This window comes from Rhinoraja longicauda, chromosome 2 (genome assembly GCF_053455715.1).
Source record: "Rhinoraja longicauda isolate Sanriku21f chromosome 2, sRhiLon1.1, whole genome shotgun sequence".
In the NCBI taxonomy this organism is placed as follows: Eukaryota; Metazoa; Chordata; class Chondrichthyes; order Rajiformes; family Arhynchobatidae; genus Rhinoraja; species Rhinoraja longicauda.
In genome coordinates this window covers 60,848,276-60,875,609 of record NC_135954.1, presented here as the reverse complement: position 1 = coordinate 60,875,609, position 27,334 = coordinate 60,848,276, and the positions used below count along the sequence as shown (strand labels likewise).

Sequence of the window (27,334 nt, the reverse complement as noted above, 5' to 3'; positions counted from 1 at the left end):
AAAGGATGACGTTTCCAAGTCCTTAGAAGCACATAATAATGAGGCAGCTCGGCGTCAAGCATGATGGGTCATGTAGTCGGACTGGAGAACGTGAGTGATCCAGATGGGTTTTCACAACAATCTGGTTGCTACCTTGAGTATGAACATTTTTTTTCAGTTTTAATTATTTGAACTTAAATTTTTCAAACGATGGTACCATATTAATAATGCTGATAGATTATATCGAGTTACAAGGTATTAATAGTTGATTGATTCATTTGTTCTTTCCCAAACAGCTTCACAGATTTGCTGTGCCGGTGATTCATGGCTGTATCCTTTAACAAACTAGAAATGGAGTGACAGCAATAGCCACTGCTAGTAGCTAAGGTTTATCTAAGTGGTGATGAAACATTATTAAGCAAACCACAAAGTGCTGGAGTAATTCAGTGGGTCAGGCAGCATCCGTGGAGGAAATGGATGCGCAAGATTTCGGGTTGGAGCTCTTCTTCACACTGATAGTGTTAGGGGCTGAAGGAGTCTCCCGACCCGAAACATTGCTACCATTCCCTTCACAGATGCTGCCTGACCTGCTGAGTTACTGCAACACTTTGGATTTTGCTCAAGATTCCAGCATCTCCTGGTATCTCCGATGTAACACAAGGGTGGTTACTTGTGTTATTTATGGCCATTCAGGTAATGGATTATATAGGATGTACAGGAATACCTTTGACAGGAATTCAAAATATTTGTTCTAATATAGTCTTAATTTTGAGATGTTATTAAGATGTTGATCTTCAGCCACTGCCTGCTAACTTTACAGTAATAAAGAGCAGGAAGCTTGAATGATCAGTGAAAATAAATTACATTTAGTAAAAGTTTAAAGGTAATTGCAAAAATGAGAAATTCCCAGATAAACAATAAGAAAACATTGCTGGGTTTTCCATGACTAGTCGCAGTACCTATTGACCTAAAATTATCAGGGGTGTTTGTTTATTCTAGCTATCATGTATATTTGTGCAATGTCTTTAACAGCCAGTAAAGCTTTATAATGGACAAAGCATATGTCTGTGCTATGGGTTTGTCAATCTTTTTTTTAAACTAGAGAGAGAGAAGGAAAAGAAGGTTTACTTGTCCCATGGAAATGAATAGCTTCAAACCATTCATGGTAATAACGTGAATAGTTTGAAGAAGGGTCTCGACCTGAAATGGCACCCATTCATATTTCATATTTCAGATACAGCGCGGAAACAGGCCTTTTCGGCCCACCAAGTCCGCACCGCCCAGCGATCCCCGCACATTAACACTATCCTACACACACTAGGGACAATTTTTAAAAAACATTTACCCAGTCAATTAACCTACATACCTGTACGTCTTTGGAGTGTGGGAGGAAACCGAAGAACTCGGAGAAAACCCACGCAGGTCATGGGGAGAACGTACAAACTCCTTACAGTACAGCACCCGTAGTCAGGATCGAACCCGAGTCTCCGGCGCTGCATTCGCTGTAAGGCAGCAACTCTACCGTTGCACCACCGCGCCGCCCATTCCTTCTCTCCAGAGATGCTGCCTGTCCCGCTGAGTTACTCCAGCTTTTTGTGTCAATCTTCGGTTTAAACCAGCATCAGCAGTTCCTTCCTACACGTGTTAATAATGTGATAGATCCTCATTTTACAAACACCTGACAATCTAATAATATGGTGATACCTATAAAGTATTAACATTGATGGGTCCTGGCATCTATAAGCAGTATTCTACCTTTATTTGTTTTTTCTGTATAATTACTAGTCTTTGTTACAGGTTTTTTTTAGTATTACTCGGCTTTTAGAATTCTAAATCTACAAATCCGATTGCTTGCTCTCTTGACTTTTTCCTCATTTTGTTGACCTAGACTGTTGCTTCCTGTTTGTGATCACTTTTACTGCTCAGCTATATCAATGAGGGGTTAATGTTCACAGCACCTAATGTGGGATCACAATTGCAACCTTCACACAATTCTAATGGGAATCAATGAGGTGTGGCACAGCGGTAGAGTTGTTGCCTTACAGCACCAGAGACGACAGGTGCTGTCTGTACGGGTCTGTACGTTCTCCCCATGACCGCATGGGTTTACTCCGGGTGCTTCGGTTTCCTCCCACTCTCCAAAGACGTGCAGGTTTGTAGGTTAATTGGCTTCAGTAAAAATTGCAAAATTATCCTGAGTGTGTAGGATAGTGTACAGGGGTCGCTGGTCGGCGTGGAATCGGCGGGCCGAAGGTCCTGTTCCCAAGCTGTATCTGTAAACTAAATTAAACAGTGTAAAATCCAGATCATGAAGATTTTATCGAAGACAAAATACTTTAGAATGCCTTCTGACACACTATGCATTGTGGGTAACATCCTTTTTCTGTCACTTTGCGCAGTTCCCACCTTTTGGTCCTGAAAATTTGAAATTGGTGCAATTGGATGTTTTGTTTGATTTTTAATTTTGAATGTTTCATAATTATAGTTTTTAACCCGTTATCACTGAGTTTTTGAAAACAATTATGTCCATTTCATCAGGGTTTGAAGGAAGATATAAAAGATGAATTTAAAGGTAGACACAAAATGCTGGAGTAGTGGGTCAGGCAGCATAAGAAAATAACTGCAGATGCTGGTACAAATCGATTTATTCACAAAATGCTGGAGTAACTCAGCAGGTCAGGCAGCATCTCAGGAGAGAAGGAATGGGTGACGTTTCGGGTCGAGACACTTCTTCAGACTGATGCTGCAAGGGGGCGGGACAAAGATAGGATGTTGTCGGATTCAGGAAGACTCGTGGGAGAACTGGGAAGGGGGAGGGGATAGAGAGGGGAAGCAGGGACTACCTGAAGTTAGAGAAGTCAACATTCATACCGCTGGGGTGTAAACTGCCCAAGCGAAATATGTGGTGCTGTTCCTTCAATTTGCACCGGGCCTCACTTTGACAATGGAGGAAGCCCAGGACAGAAAGGTCAAGTTGGGAATGGGAGAGGGAGTTGGAAGTGCTGAGCCACTGGGAGATCAGGTTGGTTGAGACGGACTGAGCGGAGGTGTTGAGCGAAACGATCGCCGAGCCTGCGCTTGGTCTCGCCGTTGTAGAGAAGTTGACATCTGGAATTGCGGATACAATAGATGAGGTTGGAGGAGGTGCAGGTGAACCTCAGCCTCACCTGGAAAGACAGCTTGGGTCCTTGGATGGAGTCGAGGGGGGAGGTAAAGGGACAGGTGTTGCATCTCCTGCGGTTGCAGGGGAAAGTACCTGGGGAGGGGGTGGTTTGGGTGGGAAGGAACGAGTGGACCAGGGAGTTACGGAGGGAACGGTCACTGGAAAGCAGAAAGGGGTGGAGATGGGAAGATGTGGCCAGTAGTGGGATCCCGTTGGAGGTGGCGGAAATGTTGGAGGGTAATTTGTTGTATGCGACGGCTGATGGGGTGGAAAGTGAGGACAAGGGGGACTCTATCCTTGTTACGAATAGGGGGAGGGGGAAGCAAGAGCGGAGCTGCGGGATATTGAGGAGACCCTTGTAGAGCCTCATCTATAATGGAAGAGGGGACCCCCGTTTCCTAAAGAATGAGGACATCTTCGATGCCCTAGTATGGAACACCTCATCCTGGGCATAGATGCGGCGTAGACAGAGGAATTGGGATTAGGGGATAGTTTTTACAGGAAACAGGATGGGAAGAAGTGTAGTCAAGATAGCTATGGGAGTCGGTGGGTTTGTAGTAGATGTCGGTCACTATTCTGTCTCCTGTGATGGAGATGGTGAGATCCAGAAATGGTAGGGAGATGTCGGAGATTGTCCAAGTATATTTAAGAGCAGGATGGAAATTAGTGGTGAAACTGATGAAGTCAGTGAGTTCTGCATGGGTACAAGAGGTAGCACCATTGCAGTCGTCAATGTAGTGGAGTTAGAGTTTGAGGATCGGGCCAGTGTACGCCTGGAACAGGGAATGTTCGACTTGCCCTACAAAGAGGCAGGCATAGCTGGGGCCCATGCGAGTGCCCATAGCTACGCCTTGGATTTGGAGGAAGAGAGAGGAGTGAAAGAAGTTGTTGAAGGTAAGGACCAGCTCTGCTAGGCGGTGAAGAGTATTGGTAGATGGAAAATGGCTGGTTCTGCGGTCGAGGAAGAAACGGAGGGCTTTAAGACCCACCTGGTGGGGGATGGAGGTGTAGAGTGACTGGACATCCATAGTAAAGATGAGAGAGTGGGGGCCTGGAAATCGGAAGTTTATGAGGAGACAGAGAGCATGTGAGGTGTCTTGGACATAGGTAGGGAGGGATCGGACCAGGGGGGATAGAATGGAGTCGAGGTAGGTGGAAATTAATTTGGTGGGACATGAACAGGCAGAAACAATGGGTCTGCCAGGACAGTTCTGTTTTTGGATTTTGGGGCGAAGGTAAAAACGGGCCGTGCGGGGCTGGAGAACGACAAGGTTGGAGGCTTTAGGGGGGCAGAGATCCGGAAGAGATGAGATCAGTAATGGTGTTGGAGATTAAGACCTGGTGCTCGTCTGTGGGGTCATGGTCCAAGGATAAGTAGGAGGAGGTGTCTGAGAGTTGTCGTCTTGCCTCAGTCCGGTAGAGGTCAGCGCGCCAGACTACCATGGCACCTCCCTTGTCGGCGGGTAGTATGATTTTCTTTGACCATATAACATTTATTAACATACAACATGGAACTATCAATAACCGTATCTGCAACAGTGCAATTGTTGGATATATTAGTAGTGGTAGGTAAAATGGAAATTAGATTTTCAATAAAGTGATGAATATGTTGTTCATAACAATGCTAAATCATAACAGTACAACTTCTAAAGCTCCTTCTCATCAGTTTAATTCATATGCTGTATATTATTCTGGAAATTTAATGTATTAACCAGCATTTAAAAAGAAAATAGATTTATTTTTAATGAATTATGAGTACTGGAGCATCCCAATGACTGTACAAAAGGCAAAACTGATACTCTCCAAATAAAACTTGTGTCAAAGAAATCAAGAAGTCTGTCTGTCTTTAAATTTCAGGCACTTAAGCTTTTTCCTTTTGACAGTCAATAATAAAAACTATCAGTTCAGTTTTGGTGAATATGGGTTTAAGAAATATATAGATGGAGCATTAAATGGTAGTGGAACCTTTGTCCTTGCATTTTGTACTTCATTCCGTCTCCGAGCCTGATATTTGTTTCCAGTTGGACTCCTGAAAGAGATCTGGCTCATTTCCTCAGATGTTACTTATTTCGTGCCTTGTCACCACCGCAAACCATCCCATTTTTAGACAACATAGTCTTGGCCCAATCTCTGTAGATTTTGTTTGGTGATAGGTCATTTGCAGGATCCCACTTGCTTCACAGTTGAAAACCACAAAAGACCGTTCTTGACGTTTTTCTTTAAACTATCTTGCATTAGCTATGGAGTTGATATCTTTAAAATTATTATTTGTGCAATGTTTTATCATGCTGATGTAAATCCTAATAATTGAAATGTTACTGTGTTTTAATTTAAACATCCTTAACCATTCATATTTTATCTCAGTCATTACTGTGAAACATTGTAGTATAAATGGAAAATACTTTGACTGGACAGTTCTCTCCAGAAGGAGTTGTTTCAGGGCTGGAGTTCGATATTATGTTCGAGGTAAGTGGATAGATTGTGTTCTTAACCAGTTAGCTAGTGACTTTCTGCTTTAGATCTATTAAGGTTAACTCTGCAGCTTGATTCGTTTTTCAGTTTTGGTCACTGAGAGGGGAAAATAGTCATGTTGCCTAGATACAGAAAAAAACAATGTTGATCTCTTGATTTTAAACCATTGCATTTTAACGAATGACCAGAGAAATTAGGTGTCTTGCCTCACTAAAGACCTGGATCATCTACAATTTGTCTATTGCCACAACAGTGCAACAGCAGATGACATCTCATTGGCTTTCCACTTTTCTCTGGTCCATCTGAATAGCAGGAACATATACATCAGGCTGCTGTTCATCGACATTCAACACAATCATTCCCTCCAGGCTTATCACCAATCTCCATGACCTGGACTTTGGTAACTAGATCCTTGATTTTCTCATCGGCAGACCTAGATCAGTGTGCATCTTGAACAACAACTGATTGACAATCTACACAGGTGCATCTCAGGCCTCATGCTTAGCCCCCTGCATTACTCTCTTCACATCCATGATTGTGTGGCCAGGCACAGCTCCAATACCATCCACTAATTCACCAACAACGTCACTGTTGGCCGAATCACGGGGGATGAGTCAGTGCACAGGAGAGAGAGAACTCCTGGTTGAGTAGTGCCGCAACAACAACCTCGCTCAATTTCAACAAAATCAAGAAACTAATCATTGACTTCAGAAAGGGGAAGTTAGAAGATGATGCACCAGTTTTCATTGGGTCAGCGGTGAAGGGAGAGAGCAGCCTCAAATTCCTGGGTGTTAACATCCTGGATGATCCGTCCTGGGCCCAGCACATAGATATAGTCATGATGAAGGCACACCAGTGCCCCTGCTATCTAAATGTTTAAAGAGATATACTAACAAACTTTCACAGATGCACTGTAGAAAGTATCTTGACTGGCTGCATCATGACTAGTATGACTTCCAATGCACAGGAGCATAAGAGGCTGTAGAGAATGGTGGACTCAGTACAATCCATCACGGGTGCAGTACTCCTCACCATCAAAAACATATATGTGAGGTGCTGCATCAAATAGGCAACATCAATCATCAAGGATCTGGGCCATGCTCTTTCTCTCTGCAACCAATGGGCACAAGGTACAGAAATCTGAAGCCCCATCCCACCAAGTACAGGAACATCTACTTCCCTACAACCATCAGGTTCTTGAACCGACTGGATAATCCTAATTCTACCTCTGCAACGGAACACTACAGACCACTTCCTGCATTCCCGTGGAATTATTTCTCAGGTTGTGTTTTTGCACTAATGTCTTGTATTATGCAGTTTTTATCATTTCACTGCCTTGTATGATTTATGGGTAATATATGTTTTCTGTGTTGCCTCTGATGCTGCTGGAAGCAAGATTTTCATTGTACCTGTACCTCACGGTATTTTTGCACATGACAATAAATGTAACTTGTCTGTAGCCCAGATGAAATAGACTGAGGAAGAATCTTTCAGTAATTTAGAAGATACTGGATAATAAAAGCTTGAAGCATTATGTAAAAGTAGAACTATGCAGTTGAAACAGACTGCTATGGTAAAGCTGGTAAAGGCCAATTTAAATCTGATGCCGAAAAAAGAATTAGTGACCACTTCTTAAAATATTCCTATGGGTAGGATTACAAAATTCAATAATTCATTGGGGCTGGATGAAGTAATAAGAATCCAATAGGTATTTCAAAAGTAGTGGTCGTTAATTTTAATTGTAGCACATTGTTATATTTGGTTTGTGCATTGTTTCCCTGAATCGTTGAATCAAGGTGCACCAAATGACCTCCCCTTTGACGATTTTAACTAATAGACTGCGATACTTAAATGATACAAAGTGTTGAAATAGTCTGGTACTATACCACATTTGGGTAGGATATAGGTTTCAATCAGTTAGTTATCAAATAACTGCCAGCAGTTATTTTGGGGACTTGCGGATTGGATGTTTTTGGAGTAAATGCGGGAAATTGTCAGGAGTTGCATTGCAGAAAATATGATTTCGTGGTTGAGACTTGTGCATGCAAGTTGTAAATTTAGTTCAAAGACACAGCTATATGTTACCTAGAATTTTTTTTAAATTGTAAGCTTCATCTTTGTTTTCTTTTATCAGGTATTGACTCAGAAGGGCATGCCGCAAACTTTGTGGAGACTGAGCAAATTGTTCAGTACAATGGCTATAAAGCATCATTTGTGCAAGTGAGTGATTTCCACTGCATTCTGCTCGTTAACTAGCAACTTGTATTTCAACAGCATCTGTGAATGATAAACTTCCCGTTGCACTTCCCAAATGGAACTGAACATGAAATGAATGTTGAAGCATGACTAAAGTGATTAGAATGGAAGGGCAAGGTAACCTCGAGTGGGAGGTTTGAGATACTGCAGGAAGTCATAGATAGCTGGACAACTTGCAAATACAGGCCATCTTTTAAAGATGGAAACCTTCTACTCACAAACATATAATCAAACAATATTAGCACCATCATGGAAGGAGATTTGAAAACAAATGATTAAAAGTTCTAAAAGAAATGGGTTTTAACAATGTATAAAGAAGGTTGTAAGGACAATTTCAAAGATTATGGCCGAGTGCGCCACAGTGGGTGATGGTAGTTGGTGAAAGCAAGGCCACGTGGAGGGATTGATAGAAGAGTGTGTAATTGAAGAAGGTTATAGAGGTGAGAGGGTTGCAACCAGGAAGGGTATTAATAATAATAATCCTTTATTCGTCCCACAATGGAGAAATTTGCAGGGTTACAGCAGCAAAGTAGATAGCAAAAATAGATAAGCATAAGGACAAGTATTTTAGCATGAAATGTGTTGGGTCTGGGATTCAATGTAGGTGAGAGCACAAAACTAATAGATAAGGTTTTGAGCTTTGTTGGGTGCAGGCTGTGGAATTTTATATGACCTATAGTTAATGTTGTCCAGCTGTATATTACAATAGTTCTGGAGGTGATAAAAGCATGGAGGATATCAGCAGCAATCAGAAGTGGTGTTCTTGAATAACAAAATATTGCTGAGAGGCTCTTGGACAATTCAGTTTTTGCAACTTAATGATTTGGTTTCCGATTGGGTGCTGATTGATCAACATTCACTCTTGGTGTGGCACTGACCAAGAGTGCCAGACCAATTTTTAGCATTGTTATCCTCATTTATAAATCCCACCAATGACTTGTATCTTCCCATCTCAGCAATTTGGTCCAGGGCTAAGATCCTGTGGAATCTTTCCTTTTTTTTCCTTTTCTGACCTTTTTGCACATTTATGATATTTTTGGTTCTTTGTCTCTTCATTGTAGACAGTTATTCTTTCAGCTGAAATGACTTTAAACTCTGGAATTCCATCCCTAAAACATCACACTCCTTTTTTTAAGACCTGTTTTTTGATCAGACTTTGGTTCACTTGTCACCAAAATCTCAATATTTCTCTATTTATAATCCAATGAAGGAAGCGTGAACAATTTAATTCATTAAAGAGTGTATATAAATGTAAGCTGTTTCGGGGAAAAAATATTCTCTTCAGAGGACAGGCTCTGAATGGAGATCAAGTAAATGGAGACCGAGGAAATCAACTCTGTTTAATGCAAAAATAAAGGCTGATGTGAAAGGATCATAGGAGAATTAAGGATTATACCACCTATTTAAAATTCTTATCTTAATAGATTGTCCTTTTAACATGTATGTTATTAAAATGATTCTGAAGCTCTCATATAGTGTTAAAGGTCATTCTTGAGAACCATTGATGTTGAGTAAATTTATCTTCTGCTTGCAAGACACGAGGATCGATTCCATTCTTCTGGTCACAGAGACCAAATCTGAGGTACAAACCAAAGCCACAAATCAGTAAATCCATGAACCATGTGAGTATAGTTAAAATATAATTCATTCTCATTAAGCTCTGCCTGCAATGAGCGAGCTGTTCTACTGTGATAACATATTTGTAGTTCACTGTTGTGTGAAAATTCAGGAATGATTAAATATAATTTTAGAGACAGAATTACGTTTACTTGGTATCTCAAATTTATTGGGTGCATAAGAATTTACAAAATTATGTAGTTGCATAAAACTGTTGGAGATGCATGAGAGCCTGCTTCTTCTGATTAAGATAATCCTTTGTCAGTTCCACAGCTATGCTGATAGCACCTGGGCTCAACCCACCACTACCAACCTTGAAAACTCCACCATTCTAAGTTCCCCTTGAATGCCCCCCACACAGTATCAACTCTTTAAATTGAACCAGACTGTTTGTAACTGTGCTGCAGTATTTGAGCTTGAGGTACTTTGGACCACATTTCCATGCTATCGCCAAAATCACTGCTATTGTCCTACTCCATCTCCATGATAGTTATGGGTTCTGTAAAACCCTAATTTATTACTTTGTTAGCTTTGGACATGCAATGCATTTCTGGTCTTCCTATCTGCTTCCTTCTACCGTTAAAAAAAAAGTCTAATTCCCACCCAAGTCCCATTCACTAATCTCCCACTGTGCATACCTGCATTAATTCATGGCCAAACAAAGTCTCCACGGCTTAATTCTTCCAAATCTCCATAGATCTGAACATACTTGTCTTTCGGCCGGTATTTGAGAAAGATCCACCCGCAAAATCAGCTCGTATGATGAGTGCACCTGCCTTTTCACATCCCCACTGGATGTAATATTGAGTGCATCGGCAGAGTTCTGTCATGCTGAGCTGAGGAGTCAGATGCTCCTTGCCACTGTATCACAGCTGGCCTGTATAGTGCAGCCTGTTCATTTGAAACGGCCATTGTGTAGATAAATCCACGTAAGTGAAGATAAATGGATGTAAATGGTTTTTCTATTGTTTTATTTTGCTTAATCTTAATGCTTCCAGTTAATTACTTCAAAGTATTTTCAAAGGTGATCCTTTAAACATGTTTAAAAAATCTTTTGAGCTGTTTTTAAGTATCTGCAATTATTACAGACATGTGAAAAGCAGTCCAACAACCTTTGACAACAGCAGACATTCAATATGCCACCCATATAGTCAACGGCAGAGGACCGTGGGGGGGGGGGGGGGAGGGGAGGGGGGGGCTAGAAGCAGCTGGTACAGCTGTGGCAGAGGGGCTTGGAGTTAGTTTGGATCTGTGGGGCCACAAGCATGTAAGGCCAAAGGAATATATTGGATGGTAAATGCACAGTGCAGGCTGGATCGAGCATAATCCAGCTTATTTCTTGTCAGCCCTTTAACCCTCTGTATGTAGTTTGATCCTGATCCAGGAATGTAAATATACTCCCTGAGGTAATGGCCTTTAGGTTTTGGGGCCCAAGGATCCAAAATTTCATTCTAAATCATCCCTACCTCTTTTTGTAATCTAAAACCTGCCTCTGACCAAGCTCTTGGACATCTACCCAAATACCTTATGAGGCTTTGTATCAATTTTTACTTGACATCAGTAAAAAAACGAACATTGTTGTTACATTCGGTGCCAGTTACAGTTGCATGTATGATATTAGAGCTTATTTCATTTTAAAATTGGTGAAGTTTTCAAAACGTTGGATTTTGTACTCAGTTGTTAAGTTATTAAAAATAGGGTAAGTGATTTTTTTTGGCTCAGAAATTGGCATTTTCATCCCTCCAGGAATCTTTGTCTAACATTGCAGTACTTGGGCAGCAAATTGCACTCCAAGCGGTAAGTGCAGAAATTTACAGAATGTGTCAGTGTGCTGCATCAAATTCATTGTCCTATTAACAACCACTGCAGTCATAGAGAACAGTTTTTAGAGAACAGTTCTAGCACTTTAGTGCACTATCTAGATTATTGGGATGTTTTGTTCCATTGAAAAGTACTCTATAGCTTTTGGTGCTTTCGATTGGATTTGTCATTAAACAGGATTGTAAACATTGTTTTGTGTTTTTGATTGCAGATGGATGGCTTTCAAAGGCATTTTGATTCCCAGCTTATTAGTTATGGGAAGCAAGTGATAATTAATTTGGTATGTCTTGGCATTTATCAAATATGTTTAACACCAAAATTTAACTTTGAAGCAATTCGAAAACTTTTAAAATGTACTTTGTTTTACAGGTTGATCAGAAAGGTCCTGAAAAATCTCTTGAGCAGGTTTTTTCTAAAATGACAGCGAGTCTGGGAAATGGAATGGTGAGGTGAGTATCCATAATATCATTTTCAGAGATGAGCACTGCCTAGTCTGTGTGAATATATTTTTAAAAGTCTGATTTAAAGTTTCCTCCTCCATTTACTGGACAGGACGAAAGCAGTGATGTGCACAACATTTAAAACTCTACCATTATCACAAAGATAAAATGGGGCTAGCATTTAAATAATCATAAACATCAAAGCATTTTGTACTAGTTATTTTCAAATGGAGTGATATGCTGCAGGAAAATATAGTAACCGTTTGCAGATTGACAGCACTGGAATCATGCCTATTTACCACATTATTGATGTTAGTGGTGAGAGATATATATATAATTTATAGAATACAAGAACTTTCTGTTTATAAACAAGACTAATATTTTTAATGCACCATTTATGGCCTCTGGTCAGCCCAATGCATGTTACAGCCAATTTTCAAGTACACTCAATGTGGTAAAAAAAAAATGACAGTCAATTCGAGCTCTATAAATTCCCACAGCAAAAATGACAGTCAATTCGAGCTCTATAAATTCCCGCAGTTAGCAACAATTTCCAACAAAGGTTGAGGTATACACGTTGGCCAGGTGAACTCTCCAGCTCTTTGGTGGTGCCATGGGAACATAGAAGGGATCTCATATAAAAACATATTATCTGAAAGGTGGCACTTCTGTCAGTACTAGATTTTCTATCAGTTGATCTAGATTTTTGTATCGAGTCTCTGGCGTGAAACTTAAATTGTTGGATCTGAGAGAATCTCGAGGCAAGGCCTAAAACTCCCAAAGCAAAGTAGGCTGATCCACATTTCCTGTTTCAGGCAGAAAATCTGATTTTAAAGTTGACTTGCTGCTTGCCACCTGAGATGAACAACAATAATAGCACAGATTCAGATTTGTTTATTGTCATATACACCAGAGTGCAATGAAATTTGAAGGTAGACATAAAATGCTGGAGTAACTCAGCGGATCGAGCAGCATCTCTGGAAAGAAGAGATGGGTGACGTTTCGGGTCGAGATCCTTCTTCAGATGCAATTAAATTCCTTGTTTGCATGTAAACAGTATATATGGTAATCATAGATACAACAATCAGTACAATGATGAATGCAAAACAGTAGAATTATGCAGATATTGCAGTTCAATCTGAAGCAGTGCAAAGACAAAATACTGAAGTGCAATAATAAAATAACTGAATGAGGTAGAGTTTGTGGCAGCACTTATGGGAATCGTGTGTGAAAGAGGTGCCGAGTCCAGGAGTCTGATAGCTTTGAGGAAGAATCAGATTGTAAGACTGGATGTCCAAGCTTTCAAGCACTTGTATCTTCCCCCAGGAAGTAGAAGAGAGAAAAGGGAATAGCCAGGGTGGCAGGCATCCATGATAATTCTTCCAGTCTTCCTGATGCAAAAATACCATGAACGTGGACTGGTTGGAAGGAAGTGACAAGCCTATGATGACCTGTGCAGTGTTCATCACTTTCTGCATGTTCCGGCCCAGAACAGTTACTTACCATGCTGCGATACATCGCACCAAAATAGTTCATAGAACCTATCTGTAGAAGTTGAAAAGAATCCCCATGGGCATGCAGAATTCTCTCAGATGCCTAAGAAAGTGATTATGCTGATGCTTTTTCTTTTTCACCGAGCAGTGGGAAGAGAGCCGGTTAAGTTGTTGGTGATATGGATGCAAAGGAGCCTAAAGCTGTTGACCATCTATACAAAGGCTCTGTTGATGATGTTCACCTCCCCCCCCCTCCCCCACCAATTTCTTTGGTTAACGGCCAATCCTTTCCTCTTGCTGACGTTAAGGGCTAGGTTGTTGTTCTGCCACAATAACACCAGGCTCTTGGTCATCTCATTATTGTTGTTAGTCCAACTGACAAGAGTGGTATTATCGATGAACATAAAGATTGAATTTGGACTGTATTTGTCCACACAGTCATGGGGGTAAAGGGAGAAGGGAGTGGAGCATGACCACAACCATGGGAAGCACCAGAGTTGAACATCAGGATGGAGGAAATGTTCCCAGCAGTTCTCATGGAATGAGGTTTGTATGTCAGCAAGTCAGGACGCCAGTTGCAGATGAAAGCCACAAGGCCAAAGTCCAGAAGTTTAGAGATGAGCTTCTTTGGTATTATGGTGTTAACGGCTGACCTGTAGATAATGAATAGCATCCTGACATAAGTCGTCGTCTCGTCCAGAATTGAATATAGTGCAAAGTAGATCTATTTTTTCTGTATGCAAATTGCAATGGGTCTAGATTTTCTGTGAGTCCGGTGCAGGTGTGTGCCATTACCAATCTTTCAAAGCAATTAATTGTGGTCGATGTTAGAGCTACGGGGTTGAGACAGATCACTTTACTTTAGGACTGGAATGATGGAGGTTTCCTTGAAGTGTATCATTTTCAAAAAATGAAGTATATTTCAAAGTTGTAAATATTTGTACTCGTAATTGCTTATTCTTTTTATTTTGTCTGTTAATAAGTTTGGTGTCACATTTGCAGATACTGTGCATTTGATTTCCACAAAGAATGCAGTCGTATGAGATGGGATCGGCTTCAGATCCTTTTGGATCAGGTGGCAGATCAACAGGATGAATTTGGGTAAATGGTTCATGTCTTGCTATTTTTTTTGCTGTTTATCAATAACATGAAAGTTAGATATTTGGTGGTTACAGAAAACATTGCTTGTTTCCTTTCATCCTGTGGTTGTAAACAATTCCCTTGTTTCTGTTCTATTAAGTTATTTCTTGGTGGATCCTGAGGGGAAGCTGATCTTACAGCAGGATGGAACTTTCAGAACCAATTGCATTGACTGCTTGGATCGAACAAATGTGGTGCAAAGCTTGATAGCTCGTCGTTCTATTCAGTCGCAGCTTCAGGTTCGAAGTTCTTTGATAGTAGTGATAATTTAGCATTTTAATGCTTTAAAGCACAGGTACACCAGCAGTTAGAGGTTGACTTGGAATTGTATTGCTGTTCCTTCACCATTGCTGGGTCAGAATCCTAGATCTCTCTCCCTACTAGTATTGTGGGCATAGTTGCACCTTGAAGGCTGCAGTGGTTCAAAAAAGCAGCTCACCACCACCTTATTGAAGGTAAAACCAAAGGGAAATTAACTACTGACTCAGCCTGCAAAATTCTCATTCCTTGAGATAACGCTGAACTTAATTTAAAATAAAATTTTCACTCATTTGTTTAGACTCTCATACATGCATCTCAATTTCACCTCTGAGGATAGCCCTAGTTTAGAAATCAATTTGGTGAGCCTCTATGGTAATTCATCTATGTGAGGTATATTCCTTCTTTTGCTAGAGACTAATTTTGTACACAGTACTCCAGGTCTGCCAATACTTAACCTACGTTAATGCATCAATATTATCATGCTTTTGCAATAACAAGAACAAACTCAACAGGTCACATTCAGTTATTAATTTTTTTTTTCTATTGGGTCTAGAGGATTGGCGTTCTTCATGTGAGCCAAAGAATTGATGAGCAAGCGGAATTTGAAAAGATTTACAAAAATTGTAAGTTTTTATTTATTTTTCAGGATTTCTTTGCTGAACTGTTTTCATTTGATACAGCAGACTCTTCCAGATTTGACCCAGAGTGCACCTGAAAGGTTTCACATTTGATTGCTTAGCTCTCTGATTTCATCAATAAGAACAGAATGATTATTTTTCATATCTCTGGGTGATGGAGGGAGGGAAAGTTATTATTTGTTATTCATTGCATTCTGTTAATTGGCTGTGTGCTTGGATGATTAATGAGAATAAAGTGGAAATGCTTGTGATGCCTCCAAGCCTGCTTGCAAGAACAACATAAATAGTGCCAAATTAGATCTTGACCCAAGAATATCCAAATGGACTGCGTGGTGGAGTTTGTGTCTTTTGAGAGGGAAGGAAAAACTCTTGGCAAATAATGTAGCTCAGAAGTAAAATCTAGTCTTTTTCTGAGCATTTTGAAATTGTCACTTTTGCTGATTAAAGAACTAGAGCTTAGCAATAATTTGATTTCTCCACAGCATGGGCAGATAATGCAAATGCATGTGCCAAACAGTACGCGGGAACTGGGGCCTTAAAGACTGACTTCACAAGGTAATTATCTCTGAGATTATGTCTGATTGCTGTGGTGCATTTTTGGAATTTTTTAATAATATTCTTTTGCATGGGATGTGAAACTAGTTAGAAGGCAACTTCAGTTATGATGATTTGAAGAAAAAGAATCCCACTGAGTGATTTTGATTGCATTCACTGGTTAGGGGAATGAAAAGTGTTTTTTGCAATAATTTGTTCTGTATTTTATGGTAACAGTCAGCATTATTGTAAAATCCTTTGTATAGGGTCTTATGTAGTAAATGCCCAATATGACATTTTCAGTCTGCACAGTAGGAAGAAATGTGTAAATAATCAATTTAATGTCAGACTGAGTAAGCATTCCAAATTTATATATATCTATATACTAAAACTCTCATTTGTTTGTTTGTTTGTTCCTGAACTACAGCCAAAATGGTACACGATAACTCAACAATTTTAGGCCCACCTTATTCACCGTTGCCCATTTGGTGCTAATGGAAGAAGTTTCATTGAAATCGGTGTTATATTTTTTAAGTTATTCCCATTTTTAAGTTTAAATCTATCTCCTAGGGAGGGAGGATAAGGGGGGCTGAGGGGAATGGAGTGGGGGGGAAGGGAAGACAGGGATGGAGAAAAGTGGGGAGGGGAGGAGGGGGTACTGCACCAATGCAGGAGAGGTTTGGGCCCAAAGGGTCCACTTGTTCTAGTATATATATAAACATAGCACAAATAGTAAGGAAATTTGTGTTTGGTAGCTTATTTCTTTGTTGTAACAATGCTTCTTGGCAATAAATCTTATACTGTTGGAAAGCCTGTTTATTTCCCTTTTAAATGGTGCCACATTTGTAAGGAACATGCATTTGTGGGATGAGCAGCAGAGCTGAGTATATGGGTTGCGCCCATGAAAAATTTGCCAAATCTTCTCTGCCAATGCCAAACAGCTTATTCTGCTGTTTTTGAGCTTCTGGTACCCCCAGGTGCTGACAATCAGGTGCCTGATTGGCACCTGATTGGCAGCATCTGTGAGCATGGGCCCTGCTACAGTGGTCAGTAGGTGTCTGCTCCAAGAATCGGCATGCCACGTTTGATTGATCTGGATTGGGCCCGTGCGATAGGGCAACTTCAAGCTGGTGTTCCGCAAAACCAAGTTGCAGCATTATTTGGAGTGAGCCCTAGTACCATCTCCAAAGTGAAAGCCAAGTTCCATATAACGGGGGATGTCAGAGACAGGCCGCAAGTGGGCGTCCCAAGAAGACGGCACCCGAAGAAGACCGTTTCCTCACCCTGTCAGCACTTGGGAACCGTAGGCTGTCTTCTACAGATTTGCAGTCAAGGTTTGCAGAACGATATGGCCGATGGCTCTCTGCCCAGACAATTCGGAACAGACTGCACGCAGCCGATCTCCGGTCTCATAGGGCTGCCAGGAGGCCTGCCATGACTGCCCTTCACCGTCAGGCCCGTTTGCGCTGGTGTCGGCAACACGTGCACTGGAACCTGAACATGTGGAGGAACGTTATGTTCAGCGATGAGTCCAGATTCTGCCTACGGCAGTTGGATCATAGGGTCAAAGTGTGGAGAAGACGCGGAGAACGCTATGCTGATTGCTGCACCGATCGAGTAACATCTTTTAGTGGAGGCAGTGTGATGGTGTGGGGCGGCATCTCCCTCACTGGAAAAACGAGGCTTGTCATCATTGGAGGCAATCTTAATGCAGAGAGATATCGAGATGAGATTCTACAACCAGTGGCAATCCCATATCTCCACAGTCTGGCACCGAACTCTATCCTCCAAGATGACAATGCTCGCCCCCACAGAGCAGGGTTTCTCAGAGACTACCTCCAGAATTTGGGAGTGGAGAGGATGGAATGGCCTGCCAGCAGTCCTGACCTCAACCCCATTGAACACTTGTAGGATCAGCTTGGGCGTGCTGTTCGTGCCAGAGTGACGACAAATGCTGGTTGAAGAATGGGATGCCATTCAAATAAGGTAAATTTAAATCGTCGTTTGATTTTTGAATGAGCAATCAGAAGTTAAGCTAAATAGTTGAGAAGCTGAAATGATATTCTGTGATGCTTTGAGAAGGCACCAAAATTTCCTTGCCGCAGTAGTGAATCTGCTTAATGTTGGCACCTGAGTTGGATTATTGAAGTCATTTGAAAAGTAGTTTTGGCTTCTCCAAATTTAACTGGTGAACTGTCTACTCATCTACTAGACATGTTGTCCTTTTGTTTTAATATGCCTTCAGCTTATTGACTATGTAAACATCTTCAGCTTAATTATCTAGCATCGTTTTAATTGACCTTATTCATATTTTCTTTAGGACAGGGAAAAGAACTAAATGGGGTCTTGTAATGGACGGATGGAACTCAATGATACGATATTACAAGAATAATTTCTCTGATGGATTTAGACAAGTAAGACATTATTCTGCATTTCTTTCCCATTAACAACAATCTCACGTCTCCATTTTACACTTTTCTTCTTTTGTAAGTCATTATATAGTACAGTTAAGATAGAGACAATTTTCTATGGGCTGCAAATACAGATTTTTTGGATCTGTTTTTTTTCATTTTCAGAAGGATGCCTAGAGCATGCAGAAGGAGAAGTAAAAGATGCAATATGCAACTGCTTTTTAAATAAGTGTAAAAAAGAAAGCTAATGGCATGTTGGCCTTCATAACGTGAGGATTTGAGTACAGGAGCAAAGAAGTCCTTCTGCGGTTGTATAGGGCCCTGGTGAGACCACATCTGGAGTATTGTGTGCAGTTTTGATCTCCTAATTTGAGGAAGGATGTCCTTACTATTGAGGCAGTGCAGCGTAGGTTCACAAGGTTAATCCCTAGGATGGAGGGACTGTCATATGAGGAAAGATTGGAAAGACTAGGCTTGTATTCACTGGAGTTTGGAAGGATGAGAGGGGATCTTATAGAGACGTATAAAATCATAAAAGGACTAGACAAACTAGATGCAGGAAAAATATTCCCAATGTTGGGGGAGTCCAGAACCAGGGAACACAGTCTAAGAATAAAGGGGAGGCCATTTAAAACTGAAGTGAGAAGAAACTTTTTCACCCAGAGAGTTGTGAATTTGTGGAATTCTCTGCCACAGAACGCAGTGGGGGCCAATTCACTGGATGAATTTAAAAGAGAGTTAGATAGAGCTCTGGGGGCTAGTGGAATCAAGGGATATGGGGAGAAGGCAAGCACAGGTTACTGATTGGAGATGATCAGCCATGATCACAATGAATGGCGGTGCTGGCTCGAAGGGCCAAATGGCCTCCTGCACCTATTTTCTATGTTTGTTAATGCATAATGCACTTATACTGTTGCAGGATTCAATAGATCTGTTCCTTGGAAACTATGTTGTGGATGAGGCTGATAATTTGGCATTTTTACGTGACCAGAAAGAGTGGAGATTCCTTGCGGTGAGTTTGGAAAGGACTGTCCATCTTAATATTATTACGGTACTTTGGTTATAATTTGAATATTTTGCAGTTTGCTGACATAACTGATGTGCTTTCTGGAGGCAAATACTTTGTATCATTGGGTAGTGTATGCATCTCCGAATCAGATAAGCGGATTCAAGTCCTACCCTAAACACTTAGCAAAACTATGTTCTACACCTTTGGTGCCATCTTTAAAGTCAAATGCTAAATTGAAACCTTTTTGCTTTCTCAGATGCAAAAGATCATGTGGTACTATTTTGAAGAAGATTAGGAGAGTTTTTTGAAGATTAGCAGTTTCTTCCACCAGCCTACTTAGATGTGGAGCTGAGAAGCCAGATGCAAAGTGTATCCAAAATCTGTGTTTTGCTAAGTGTTGCATGCAGCAATGGAATGGGAAGAAGGAAGTGCTGGTTGAAAGGGCAGCACAGTGGCACACCGGTAGAGTTGCTTCCTTACAGCGGTAGAGTTCCGGGTTCAATCCTGACGACGGGTGCTGTCATTACAGAGTTTGTACATTCTCCCTGTGCCCACGTGGGCTTTATCCGTGTGCTCTGCTTTTCTCCCACATTCCGAAGACGTGCAGATTTATAGGTTAATTGGCTTCTGTAAGTTGTAAATTGTCCCTAGTGTGTAGAATAGTGCTAGTGTATGGGGTGATCGCTGGTTGGCGTGGACTCAGTGGGGCGAAGGGCCTGCTTCCACGCTGTATCTCAAAAGTTAAGTCCAAGTATCTGCCCTCTGGCTTATCCCCAACTTCCATAATCCAAAACGTATGCACAGAAGCTAGACAAAGCCGAAGAACAAGTGTCATAAAGCCAGCAGTTGTCTGTGGATCTGCTAATCAGAGAGGAAATGGACCAGCTCTTATGTATATTTATTATTAGTGTTTAAAGAAAGCTACGCTTGAAACACTTCCCATGTTAAATGTTATTTTTGTCCATTCTATCACAGCTGCCTATAATCATGGTCGTGGCTTTCTCCATGTGCATCATCTGCTTACTTATGGCAGGTAAGGAAAATTTTGCAATTGGAACAAATAATCATTGTCAAAGTTCATTTGGTTTCCTGTATTTTGGGATTCAATTAAAAATTATTTGGGTGCATAGACAAAAAGTATGGATACTGAAAGTCTCAAACAAATGCAGCAAGATTCAACAGGACAGACAGCATTTGTTAAATGTGAAATAGCTGGTATTTTGGGCTGTTAATGAGATTGTAAGGTTAGCTGCTGGATCAGTTATGATTTCATGTGTCTGAATGATGTGGAAGAATAGTGCAGTACGATGCATGTTAGATAAAAATTTGCTGTGTGCTTGACCTTGCATTTTAATGAAGTGTAATACTTCTAATTTGGCTTCAAATTTAACATTATTTCCATTGTTAGAATGGTATTTAAATGAACAGTTCTAAAATTGCAAATTTTGTATGCAACAACCCTGCTCACTTTCTAATCACTAAAACCTAATGCTGCTGTTTAATTATGTCAGCTTAACAAGTTTAATTTTACTCTTTGCATCTGATGTTAGGTGACACCTGGACTGAAACCTTGGCTTACGTGCTGTTCTGGGGAAGTGCGAGCTTTGGGACCGCTGCTATCATCCTGTTCAATGGCAAAGAGTTTGTTGATGCACCGAGGCTGGTTCAGAAAGAGAAGATGGACTGAATGTGTACCTGTGGAAAGCAGCTTAGCCACCAAGATTCTGTGCAAATGTGGAGGATCTTCTAACCTGCTTTCCACGCACCAGGCCCATGCGTGGTGATTTTTAAATAAAACTCTTGACTGAAAACAACGGTCGCGATCTGCAGTCTGACTCGGATCGTTCAGCCTTAACTGTTATAAACATTTCCTTTTAGCATTTTGAACGATTATCAGAAACCACAGTACAAATTCCAATAATTTTATCTTCCTGTACTGGCATCCAAAAAAAACAGCTCATACAGGTGTTTCATACAGGGTATCAGTTCAGATGCGATAGTCCTCTGACTTCTTTCTTCCACACAGCTTGTTTGCATCTATCATGAACCAACAATGGATCAATAACATATCTGCAGAAATAAGTTGTTGCTTCCAGATTTCAAGTTGATCACTTCAATGTTTTGTATAAAAGTTTGGTATCAACTTGGCGAGTAACCTCCTTTAGATCAGTTCAAAGCTGCTGCTTCTCATCATTGAGCAAATATCTATCTGCAACCAATGTAACTTTTAACCAGGGGGCTGTAATTTATATGCAAAGTTGTACAGCAAACTTTAGATGACGATGGAATTTATATTATGTTACAGAATCAACTGTGTCTTCAGTTGTCTGTTGTTGCTGTTTTCTTTTCCTTTATTGCAGTATACTTGCATCATAGTTGAATGTTTGAATCTGCTCTCCAATGAAAGAATTTAGCTAGGTAAAAGAAACCCTTTATATACATTTACTTGAGCACCTATTTTCCATAATGAACTACAATATTTAAATATTTAAGAAGCTGATGAAGTATTCACAATGAAATGGTTTATATTGCCATTGCTATCAAAATAATGCAGTCAGATTCTCCTCACCCCATAAACAGTGCCTAGTTTCTGTTCATGTTATTTTTAACATTCTGAGGTACATGTATGAATTGTTAATGCTATGAACTATTTTTACATCTTTATTGTAGATGTACAAAACACACCTGAAGCTGCAGTGAAACAGCAAATTTGCAAAACGCCTTCAAACTGTTGTGCAATCATTGAGGTAGATGATGATTCAATCAGTGTATTTTGCAAGTTGAAAGCAAAGTATTGACTTTTAAGAATTGATTTATCAAATTGATGTAAGAAATTGGGTCAATCATTCACTTATGAAACTATGATGAGAGGGTGAGGTATGGGTGAGGTATGGGAGAGGAGGGGTGGTATATTGCTATTTATATACGTATAACTCTAATTGGTTTTCTAACCTTTTTCCATTCCACTGTTGCCCTATTCTGTGTTATGTTTGTGTTCCTTTCAGAGTAATAAATAAAGTCTAAAGAAGAGCTTAGAATTTCACTATCTTTTAAAAAAAAAGATTTATCTGTTAATATGTATCTGAGCTCCACTTAACTTGATGTGTTTGTGACGTGAAACCTGTACATTGGAGAGCTTCTGGGATGTATACTTGCTCAACAGAGGGGCCTGTGGATATATCTTAGAAAGTGGCATGATATCTTGAGAGAGCCGTTAGTAAAGCATTGGGAGCAATTTGTTTGACCTTTTCAGCTCACAATTGGAGTATTGCATCAAATTCTAGTCATTACATTTTTTATAACTATTCTTCATTTCATAAACATTGCAAGCACTCTATTTTGAAAAATATCCGAACAATCTGAAAGAGCTTGCTGCGATTGTAATTTGGGTCCAATTTAAAACAACATTTTCCCATTCTTTAGAGCTCTGTTGGGAGCTACATCCCTTGTAGATCATCTAGATCAACACAGAGAGTAGCTGTGTTGAGGGAGGCTGTGTGTTGAAGTGCAAATGTTGTGTTTGAGGATAAATGCTGAGACTTTGGCTCGTGTGGCTTCGGTGAGAAGTGTGAGTGAAGGATGATGCCAGGATAAGGCAAGTTCTGTTTTTTAAAATAATCTTTCCTTGTTCTGAGTGCAGAAAGGGGACTGGCATATTCCAACAGGAAGTGGGAAGTGAGTCCAGCTGCAGTTCCTGACTGACCCTTTGAGGAAACTGGGGGTATGAGTGGATGAACTCTGGATCGTCAGGAAGAATGGGAGTCCCGTAGAAACGGGTTATAATGAGGTGGTCACATCAGTGGTAAAGGCAGAAAGTAGGTGGGTGACCAGCAGCAAAGGGAATAGGCAGAGAGTGCAGGAATCCCCTGTGACCATCCTCGCCAAAACAAGTATTTGCCTTTGGATACTGTTTGGTGGGTGGGGTTTGGAGGGTGGGGGGGGGGGGGGGGGGAGGTTTTGAAGGAAATGTCCTTTCAGAGGAGAGCAGCAGCAGTCAAGTCTGTGGCATAAGGTCTTATAGAAAAAGGGCTGATGTCCTGTAAAGTGAATATGGGAAATTAGTCAAAAGTTTAAAACACAGGACCTCAAGTGTGGTGATCGCCAGATTACTCTCAGTGCCAAGTGCTAGTAAGGGTAGGAATAGGAAGATAGGACAGGTAACTGCTTGACTAAGGATGGTGCAGGGGGCATGGAATCCGATTTTTGGACTGTTGTGTTCTCTTCTGGGGCAGAGGTCATAGAGTCATACAGCATGGAAGCAGGCCCCTTGGCACAATTCGTCCAGGATGATCAAGATGTCCCATTTTATCTTCTGTCTGCTGCATTTGGCCCATATCCCTCTAAATCTTTTCTATCCATGTACCTGTCCAAGTATTTTTTAAATGGAGTTATTGCACCTGTCTCAACTATCTCCTCAGGCAGCTCATTCCATATAACCTCTGAGTTAAAAACGTTGCCCCTGAGGTTCGTACTAAATCTTTCCCCTCTCACCTTAAACCTGTTTCTGGATTCTCCTACCCTGAGTAAAAGACTCCATGCATTCACCCTATCAATTCCCCTCATTATTTGAGGTGATGTGTACAAGAGGGATGGGCTGTACCTGAACTGGAGGGGGACCACTGTCCTTGCATAGAGGTTCACTCGTGCCACTCACGAGGTTTTAACCTAGGTTAGCAGGAGGATGATCTAATGCAGTAGTGAGGCAGGTGAGAGCCTGGATGTCAGTACAGAAGTCAATGACAGCAAGTTCAGTATACAGGACCACGGCAGGAAGTGAGGAAAGCTGCTTGGATTAAATTGTGTTTATTTCAATTCAAGTAAGGCAGATTGAACTCAGGATGTGGATTGGGACATTATAGCCATTACGGAAGGGACTGGACTGACAGTTTAACGTTCCAGGGTACAGATGAGATATAATTTTGGATTAAACAAGAGGGGAGTTGCTTCATGATTAAGGAGAATGTCAAGGCAGTAGTCTGAGATGACATCACTGAAGGATCATCCAGTGAAGCTGAGAAATAAAAAGGGGATGATTACTTTGCTGGGTTTGTACTATTGGCCCCAAAATAGGCAATTGGAAATGTTGCAACAACTAATCCAGGAGATTACAAACAATTGCAAGACTAGTAGGGTTGATCTTGTAGGGGATTTTTAACTTTCCCAATATAGACTGGGACTGCATTAGTGCCAAGGGCTTAGATGGGATGGAATTTGCCAAGTATTTTCAGGTAAATTTCCTGAGGCAATATGTAGAGGGCTCTGCAAAGGAGAGGGCAAAGCTTGACCTACTACTCTAAGGCAATTGTAAAGGGCAAGTGACTGAAATGTCATTGAGTGAGCCTTTTGGAAGCAGTGACCACAATTCTCTTACCGTTAGGGTGGTCCTCAAGATAAATTTCTAAATTGGGGCACGGTAAACTTTAACAGTATTGGACAGGAATTTACAAAAGTTGATTGGAGTAGATTGTTTGCGGGCACAGGGATGTCTGGAAAGTGGGATATTTTTAGAAGTGTCATAGTGAGAGTTTAAAATATGCCTGCTTCTAATCGAGTGAGAGACAAGGCAGATAGGAGTAAAGGAACCCTCGATGATGAGAGGAATTGAATCTCAGGTCATGGATCAGGTATAAGTTGCTCGGATCCCCTGCATAGGGGATTGAGGAGCATACTTAAGTAACCAAGAATGTTAATGGAATGGAATACTTTATGGAATGGAATGGAATACTTTATTGTCACGTGTGATTAGGCAGGACCATAAATGTAGTCTATCTGGCCTCCGAGATGGATTCTTGGAGCAGCTTGTACAGGAGCCTACCAGGGAGAAGTTAATTCTGGATTTAGTGTTGTGTAACAAACCGGATTTGATAAGGGAACTCAAGGTAAAAGAGCCATTAGGAGGCAGCGATCACAATATGATAACTTTTAATCTACAATTTGAGAGGGAGAAAGGAAAATCGGAAGTGTCAGTATTACAGTTGAGCAAAGGGGACTATGGAGGCATGAGGGAGGAGCTGGCCAGAGTTGACTGGAAAGAGACCCTAGCAGGGAAGACGGTGGAACAACAATGGCAGGTATTTCTGGGAATAATACAGAAGGTGCAGGATCAGTTCATTCCAAAGAGGAAAGATTCTAAGGGGAGTAAGGCGACCGTGCTGACAAGGGAAGTCAAGGACAGTATAAAAATAAAAGAGAAGAAGTGTAACATAGCAAAGATGAGTGGGAAGCCACAGGATTGGGACTCTTTTAAAGAGCAACAGAAGATAACTAAAAAGGCAATACGGAGAGAAAAGATAAGGTACGAAGGTAAGCTAGCCAAGAATATAAAGGAGGATAGTAAAAGCTTCTTTAGGTACGTGAAGAGGAAAAAAATAGTTATGGCAAATGTGGGTCCCTTGAAGACAGAAGCAGGTCAATTTATTAAGGGGAACAAGGAAATGGCAGACGAGTTGAACCAGTACTTTGGATCTGTCTTCACTAAGGATGACACAAACAATCTCCCAGATTTTCTAGTGGCCGGAGATCCGAGGGTAATGGATGAACTGAAGGAAATTCACATTAGGCAGGAAATGGTATTGGGTAGACGGATAGGACTGAAGGCTGATAAATCCCCAGAGCCTGATGGTCTGCACCCCAGTGTACTTAAGGAGGTGGCTCTGGAAATCGTGGACACATTGGTGATCATTTCCCAATGTTCTATAGATTCAGGATCAGTTCCTGTGGATTGGAGGGGAGCCAATATTATCCCACTTTTTAAGAAAGGAGGGAGAGAGAAAACAGGAAATTATAGACCAGTTAGTCTGACATCGGTGGTGGGGAAGATGCTGGAGTCAATTATAAAATAAGAAATTGCGGAGCATTTGGATAGCAGCAACAGGATCGTTCCGAGTCCGCATGCATTTACGAAGGGGAAATCATGCTTGACTAATCTGGAATTTTTTGAGGATGTAACTAGGAAAAAGGACAGGGGAGAGCCAGTGGATGTAGTGTACCTGGACTTTCAGAAAGCCTTCAACAAGGTCCCACATAGGAGATTAGAGGGCAAAATTAGAGCACATGGTAGGGTACTAGGGGTAGGGTACTGACATGGATAGAAAGTTGGTTGGCAGACAGGAAACAAAGAGTAGGGATAAAATGGGTCCCTTTCTGAATGGCAGGCAGTGACTAGTGGGGTGCCGCAAGACTCGGTGCTGGGACCGCAGCTATTTACAATATACATTAATGACTTGGATGAAGGGATTAAAAGTAACATGAGCAAATTTGCAGATGACACAAGATCTGGGTTTCCTAATTCATCAGTCACTGAAAGGAAGCATGCAGGTACAGCAGGCAGTGAAGAAAGCCAATGGAATGTTGGCCTTCATAGCAAGAGGAGTTGAGTATAGGAACAAAGAGGTCCTTCTGCAGTTGTACAGGGCCCTAGTGAGACCGCACCTGGAGTACTGTGTGCAGTTTTGGTCTCCAAATTTGAGGAAGGACATTCTTGCTATTGAGGGAGTGCAGCGTAGGTTCACGAGATTAATTCCCGGAATGGCGGGACTGTCGTACCTTGAAAGACTGGAGCGACTGGGCCTGTGTACACTGGAATTTAGAAGGATGAGAGGGGATCTTATTGAAACATATAAGATTATTAAGGGATTAGACACGCTAGAGGCAGGAAACATGTCCCCGATGATGGGGGAGTCCCGAACCAGAGGCCACAGTTTAAGAATAAGGGGTAGGCCATTTAGAACGGAGATGAGAAAAAAACTTTTTCACTCAGAGTTGTGAAGCTGTGGAATTCTCTGCCTCAGAAGGCAGTAGAGGCCAATCATCTGAATGCTTTCGAGAGAGTTGGATAGAGCTCTTACTGATAGCGGAGTCAAGGGATATGGGGAGAAGGCAGGAACGGGGTACTGATTATGGATGATCAGCCATGATCACGGTGATTGGCGGTGCTGGCTCGAAGGGCCGAATGGCCTACTCCTGCACCTATTGTCTATTGTCAATGGGGCCTTTGATAAAGTTTCCCATGGTAGACTGCTCTGTATGGTTAGATCGCTTGGGATCGAGGGAGAGCTAACTGGATACAAAATTAACTTCATGGAGGAAGCAGATAGTGGT

The 27,334-nt window shown here is 41.2% G+C and overlaps 1 protein-coding gene across 2 annotated transcripts in view; it reads left to right on the top strand.

Annotated features, from left to right (window-relative positions):
* sacm1lb (SAC1 like phosphatidylinositide phosphatase b) overlaps nucleotides 1-22,259 on the top strand; it is a 48,458-nt gene extending 26,199 nt beyond the window's left edge. The window contains exons 7-21 of one of the 2 annotated variants that reach the window (XM_078419901.1): nucleotides 276-309; nucleotides 5,507-5,608; nucleotides 7,749-7,834; nucleotides 9,406-9,492; nucleotides 11,234-11,284; nucleotides 11,520-11,588; nucleotides 11,678-11,757; nucleotides 14,244-14,342; nucleotides 14,482-14,620; nucleotides 15,196-15,265; nucleotides 15,763-15,835; nucleotides 18,135-18,228; nucleotides 19,145-19,237; nucleotides 20,210-20,267; nucleotides 20,785-22,259. In XM_078419901.1, the coding sequence (XP_078276027.1) occupies nucleotides 276-309; nucleotides 5,507-5,608; nucleotides 7,749-7,834; nucleotides 9,406-9,492; nucleotides 11,234-11,284; nucleotides 11,520-11,588; nucleotides 11,678-11,757; nucleotides 14,244-14,342; nucleotides 14,482-14,620; nucleotides 15,196-15,265; nucleotides 15,763-15,835; nucleotides 18,135-18,228; nucleotides 19,145-19,237; nucleotides 20,210-20,267; nucleotides 20,785-20,921 (1,272 nt within the window). In that variant the 3' untranslated portion in view covers nucleotides 20,922-22,259. The remainder of the gene's footprint in view (nucleotides 1-275; nucleotides 310-5,506; nucleotides 5,609-7,748; nucleotides 7,835-9,405; nucleotides 9,493-11,233; nucleotides 11,285-11,519; nucleotides 11,589-11,677; nucleotides 11,758-14,243; nucleotides 14,343-14,481; nucleotides 14,621-15,195; nucleotides 15,266-15,762; nucleotides 15,836-18,134; nucleotides 18,229-19,144; nucleotides 19,238-20,209; nucleotides 20,268-20,784) is intronic. The other variant, XM_078419910.1, reaches the window with a different exon arrangement.
* Nucleotides 22,260-27,334: the final 5,075 nt, after the last annotated feature.